This window comes from Myotis brandtii, unplaced genomic scaffold, assembly GCF_000412655.1.
Source record: "Myotis brandtii unplaced genomic scaffold, ASM41265v1 scaffold1630, whole genome shotgun sequence".
Lineage (NCBI taxonomy): Eukaryota > Metazoa > Chordata > Mammalia > Chiroptera > Vespertilionidae > Myotis > Myotis brandtii.
In genome coordinates this window covers 37,860-44,084 of record NW_005355963.1, presented here as the reverse complement: position 1 = coordinate 44,084, position 6,225 = coordinate 37,860, and the positions used below count along the sequence as shown (strand labels likewise).

At 33.9% G+C, this 6,225-nt stretch overlaps 1 protein-coding gene across 1 annotated transcript; it reads left to right on the top strand.

Annotated features, from left to right (window-relative positions):
- Positions 1-2,695: 2,695 nt before the first annotated feature.
- Positions 2,696-3,631, top strand: LOC102258503 (olfactory receptor 6C6-like). Its single transcript, XM_005862308.2, has one exon. It carries the CDS (start codon positions 2,696-2,698, stop codon positions 3,629-3,631), a length of 936 nt encoding a protein of 311 aa, XP_005862370.2.
- The last annotated feature ends 2,594 nt before the right edge of the window (positions 3,632-6,225 follow it).

Genomic DNA, 6,225 nt, shown 5'->3' with positions numbered 1-6,225 from the left:
AATTAAGTGTGTGTGTGTGTGTGTGTGTGTGTGTGTGTGTGTGTGTGTGAATCTGTCCACTGTGAGGGCCTGAATATGTTGTTCCCAGTAACAATGAGTGCATGTGGCTCCTATATCTGGGCTTTAAAATAACTTTTCACTATAAAAACCAGGATTCCTTGAAGAAATGGCTGATACCAAAGTTGATGCAGAAAAGGTACAAGATGAGCCTGAAGCACTTTGTGATGCCAGGAAATAAAGAAGTCCTCAAAACTTGATGAATTGTATCAAAAGGAAAAGGGAACAATCTTGAAGGGACCTACACTGGCCAAATCTGCGGCAACTGAGAAAAAGTAAATAATGAATAAAAATGGAAACCATGAGTCTATACTGATAAAAAGTAATCTATAAAGCTGATGTTTTACAAAGATTGAGATATTGATATAGAATTAAAAGTATCTATACAAAGTACTTATTGATTACAAAGATACAAATGTAACTTTATGGTAGACAATTCTGTAATAGTCACGTTAACCTAGAAATAAAAGAAAACAGCATCAATAATGAGGAAAAAAATGAAATTGTGTGATCCTTGATGGGATTTCATGAGAAGACATCATTACTTCTGTGAGAATCCTATCAAAAATTAATGAATTGAATATAATCATGCAGAAACTTCAGACCAAAATTGAGGGACATATATATAATTTCTGAAAAATAATTTTCAACAACATTCTTGAAAGTTAAGGAAAGACTAGTCCAAATTAAAAGACACTAAAAATATGACAATTACATAAAATGTAATTCTAAACTATATTCTTTTTACTATAAAGAAAATTTTAGACAATTGGTGAAACTTAAATGGAGAATTACATGTTAATAGTGTATGCTAATGTTTTGGTAATGATGATTGCATTGTGCTTATCTGGTAGAATATTCCTTTTGTCATAAATACATGCTACTGTATTGAGTAGCAGATGGAGCACCAAATAGTTCAAGAATAAAAGATCCTCATTGTGTATTTGTTGTTATTTTTCTTTATGTTTTATATTGTTTCAAAAATAATGAGGAAACAGGGAAACATTTAAGTCCTGCCTCCCCTTACCCCAATTTTGGGGGTGGGTCACAACCAAGTTAATGCAATCCTAACACATAGACTAATGGAAATGAGAGAGGCTCTTTCTAGGGTAAATTTTCTTACCAATAGAATTGGCCATATTGTCCCAGTGGAAATCCTGAAATTTGTGTTTGCATTAAGTATAGAGTTTAAATTATTTCTAGTTCTCTTTTGGGATAATGTTCTTCAGTTTTATAGTTAAAGCAATTCACAGTGGTTTTTATTTCCTTCTTTCTTTGTTTTCTCATCTCTCTCTCTTTTTCTCATAATTGGTATGTCCTGACACTAGTCTCCAGAGGGCATTTCTTTTTCTTTCCTCTTTTATTTCAATTAATCCCTTGGTGTATTTTATAAGCAAAATGATAAAACTGTGGCTTTTATTGGTGTTCAATTGGAAGCAATAATTCTTTATTACCTATTTGGGTTCCTTTCATTTGAGATATTTCCCAGAACATCTAGAGCATCACCTTTTCATTTAGAATTTTTATGGGGATTTTTAAAATTTTAAATATATAAGGTAAAAACAAAAAAAAAATCTTATTTGGCATAAAAGAAAATTCTAATGGAATTATCTATAATGTCTGGGTCCTGTGATTTTGATGAGTGTGAAGGAAGATGGAAGGCATTAGCAAATGTATAAAATTTTTAGATTGCATTGTCTGTTTCAAATTCTTCTCCAGAAAAGCATTGAAATTAAATTTCCTCTTGAAATGATTGAATATTTTGTAATATTATAAGAGAGAGATATTTAATTTATTTTGACTCTTGATTTTACCATATTTCCATGAGGGAATTATATCAATATACACTACCAAGGTAAGTCACTTATAATTTGGACTAATTATCTTGATCATATATGAAAGCAATTCTATAAGTATGAGTAAAGTAATGTCTACTAACTTTTGAATTATTATATATTTTTTCTATTTTAATATAGATTGAATAGTCAAAGCCTCCTGGTTAAATGCAACTGATGAGAAGAATGATACATTTGAAATTACAGAAAAATAATAATTACATGAAATTAGATAAAGGAAAAATGGAAAAGAACCACATTGGGACAAAGTAATTAATAGATATTGTAATATTTCAATCATATAGAGGATATGTAACTTTATTATTTCTATATGTTCCACATATTTAAAAAGTGTTTTTGATGAAGTAAGGAATTTTGAATAAACATTGCAAATTGACACTGATATAGCTGTTTAGATTACTATACTTTTTCAACAATTTATGAAATATACCTAGAGAGTACATGTCAAATAATGCTCACATTTTCTCTATTTAGAACATTTAAAAAAATTAAACTCAACTGAAAATGATTAGCTAAAATTTAAATTATTTTTCAAGTTCAAATGGGGAAAAGAAGTAGCATTGTAAACAGGTAACTGGTTTAAATGGAACAGTCAGTTAGAGGCTGCTTAGGTTATCTATGCTATAATTTTCTGTATCATCTCTCTTGTCAAATTGAATCAACCTTTTAAACTTGTTTACATTTCTGAATTTTTTTTTGATGTCTGTAGTTTTCTTAAATTCCTGTTTTTTCCACTTTTATAGCTGTTTTTCTATGTCTATTTAATAGGATTCAAATCTGAAATGAATAATCAGTCAAGCATAGAGTTCATTCTCCTGGGACTTACTGATGACCCTCAACTGCAAATTGTGATTTTTATATTTCTCTTTCTAAACTATATGTTTAGTGTGATGGGGAACTTATCCATAATCCTCCTTACCTTGCTGGATTCCCGTCTCAAGACTCCTATGTATTTTTTTCTGCGAAATTTCTCCTTCTTGGAGGTTTCATTGACAACAATCTGTATTCCCAGATTCCTGATGACCGTAGTGACTAAAAACAAAATTATTTCCTACAATAGTTGTGCATCTCAGTTATTCTTTTTCCTCTTATTGGGAGTTACAGAATTTTACTTACTGGCTGCCATGTCTTATGATCGTTATGTAGCAATCTGCAAACCCCTACATTACCTGGTTATTATGAGCAACAAAGTGTGCTACCAACTTGTATTCAGTTCATGGGCAGCTGGCTTTCTGATTACCTTTCCACCATTGGTCTTGGGGCTGAAACTGGAATTCTGTGCTTCCAAAGTCATTGATCATTTCATATGTGACACTTCCCCTCTGCTGCAGATTTCTTGCACAGACACTGGTGTCCTAGAATTACTTTCCTTTGTCTCAGCTGTTGTAACACTCCTGGTCACTTTGCTGTTAGTGATTCTTTCCTATGCATATATTATCAAAACTATTCTAAGCATCCCCTCTGCCCAGAAAAGAACAAAGGCTTTTTCCACTTGCTCTTCTCATATGATTGTCGTCTCCCTTACTTATGGTAGCTGTATCTTTATTTACATGAAGCCATCAGCAAAGGAAAGAGTGACCTTATCCAAAGGTGTAGCTGTTATCTATACCTCAGTTGCTCCTTTATTAAATCCTTTCATTTACACCCTAAGGAACCAGCAAGTGAAACAAGCCTTCAAGGATACACTCCAAAAGATTTCCTTTTTATTCAAAAAATGAGGGAAAATTTGGAGAAAAGGGTAAATAAAAATTTTTCAAGTTTACTTAATCTGTCCTTCAGTGAGTTAGCCCTCTCATAACATTTTAACCTTTTAGCACAATGCGCCTTTTCCTTCCTATTGCTCTCTATGATTAGCATTCCTTTCTGTGCTAGAGTAAAAGTCACCTCTTCAAGTTATCAACACAAATACTATATTTAATTTACTCTATAAGACATGGTAGTGGTCTCCTCAAAACTACTTTATTTACATATTAATCATAAGACATTTCATAGACAGGAATATAACCCCATGCACCAGCACCAGGCTAGGCAGTACTTCATAGATCACTGGCAACTAGCACAAGCCTGATAATTCAGAGTGCATGTTCCAGCAGGTCAGCAAGGGTTTAAATCCAGACATATATGTGCGCCTGACCACGTTTCTCAAAATTTTTGTTGCTAAGTTTCTCCAGCTATAAAGTAGATATCATAATAGTAATTCTTATTTTATAAGGTTATTTTGAAAATGAAATGACAAAGTATGTATAAAGTGATTCTAGATTTGCATCTGGCCTAGGCAGAATTCTCAATAAATGTTAACTGCCCTTGGGGGAAAAGGTTGCCTCAGTTAAGACAGTATTTAATAGGTAAGAAAAAAGAGGTAGGCTTCAAATAATAAAAAGCTTGTATGTCCTAACATGTACTAGGACTTTATTTGGTAGGTCTACAGACCTGAAAACTTGAAGTGAATAAGGGTCACCTACCTGATCAGATTATTTTAATGCAAAGTCTCTATGTTCTCATCCCTAAAATATATTTTCAGTTTATCTAGAGTACAGTATAGAAACATGGACTATAGGTGATTCTCAGGCAGGGGGTTTATATGAGAGTTTTCTTTTCTAATCTAAGATTATGTAATCATATTTTTATTTTAGAAAGATGGTTTTGTTAACTGCATTGAGAATGAATTTTTTAGATGTTGGAGTCAGGAAGAAGGCTAATGTTTTAAACTAAATGAGTTATTTGAGAGTTAAATTTTAATAGTGGCAATGAATCTGAAGTTCCAGGAGATGTCTCTAGAGGTATTTAGGAGAACAAACTGAGTGGAACTATCACACATTTGGATATGTGAAATAAATGAAAGGAGCATTTAAAAACGAGCTGAATCTTCTTGGGACTTGCCCTTGGCTCACTCCTGCACATACTCACTTATGTGTTTAATGCCTTTGGAGAAAGGAGCAGTATTGATAACCTGTTAGATGAATGAAAAAGAAAGTGACCTGAAAAGAAATCCCTAAAATATATAGAGTTCCGTATTGGATATAAAATGCCATCAGAAAAATAGGAGTAAAAAAATCATTAAGGTATTCTATGGTGTCATAATTACCCATGTGGTCCTGAATAGAAATAATTTAAGTTCAGATTTGTGTTTTGATTCATTTAAAAACTTGGAAGCCAACACTGTTATCTATCTGCTTTTCTATGGCAAATAGAATGAATGGAGCCCATGTTATTATTTATACTCAAAGCCCTGAAAGCCCCCATCCACAGTTTGCCTTCTAATAAGCTTTTTAAAATCTACTAGACCCTTATTGGATATATTACTAGTAAATATTTTTTTTATTCTTTGGGTTGTATTTTTCACTTTCTTGATAGTGTCCTTTGATCATAAAAATTTTAATTTTAATTTTATTGAAGTCAAATTTATCTATTTTTTGGTTGTTACTTGTGCTTTTGGTGTCATATTTAAGAAATCATATGACACCAAAGTTACATAGATTTATCCCAAGGGTTCTATTTCATTGCTTTGTATGTTTATTGTTATGCTGGAATCACACTGTCTTAATTACTAGTAAGTTTTGAAATCGGAAAGTATGACTTCTGTTTGTTTGTTTCTCTTTTTCAGTTTTTTGGCTTTTCAGAGTCCCTAACAATTTCATGTATGGTTTAGGATTAGCTTGCTCATTTATGCAAAAAGAACAGTTGGAATTTATATAAGAACTAGAGGCCCAGTGCACGGATTCATGCACTGGTGGGGTCCCTCGGACTGGCCTGTGGGGATCGGGCAAAACCAGCTCTCCAACATCTCCTAAGGGATCCCAGATTGTGAGAGAGTGGTTCTCGGGTGACACGCCCCAGAATTGGGCTCCCTCCTCTCTGGTTCTGGGTGCTTCATCTGAGAAATGCACCTGCCAAAGTTACCGCAGCTCATCAACTCCTGCATTGAACATCTGCCCCCGGGTGGTCAGTGCATGTCATAGCTACCAGTCAGCCAGTCGCTTAGGCCAGTGGTCGGCAAACTGTGGCTCGCGAGCCACATGTGGCTTTTTGGCACCTTGAGTGTGGCTCTTCCACAAAATACCGACTTCTGCGCATGGGCCACGAAGTTTCAATCACACTGTGCATGCGTACCCACACTTGGTATTTCGTGGAAGAGCCACACTCAAGGGGCCAAAGAACTGCATGTGGCTCACGAGCCGCAGTTTGCCGACCACTGGTTTAGGCTTTTTTATAAATAGATTACAGTGAACCTATAAATTAGCTTGGGAAGTATTGCTATCTTAATTAATATTGTTAAGTCTGTTACCCATGAACATGAATGTCTTTTCATTTA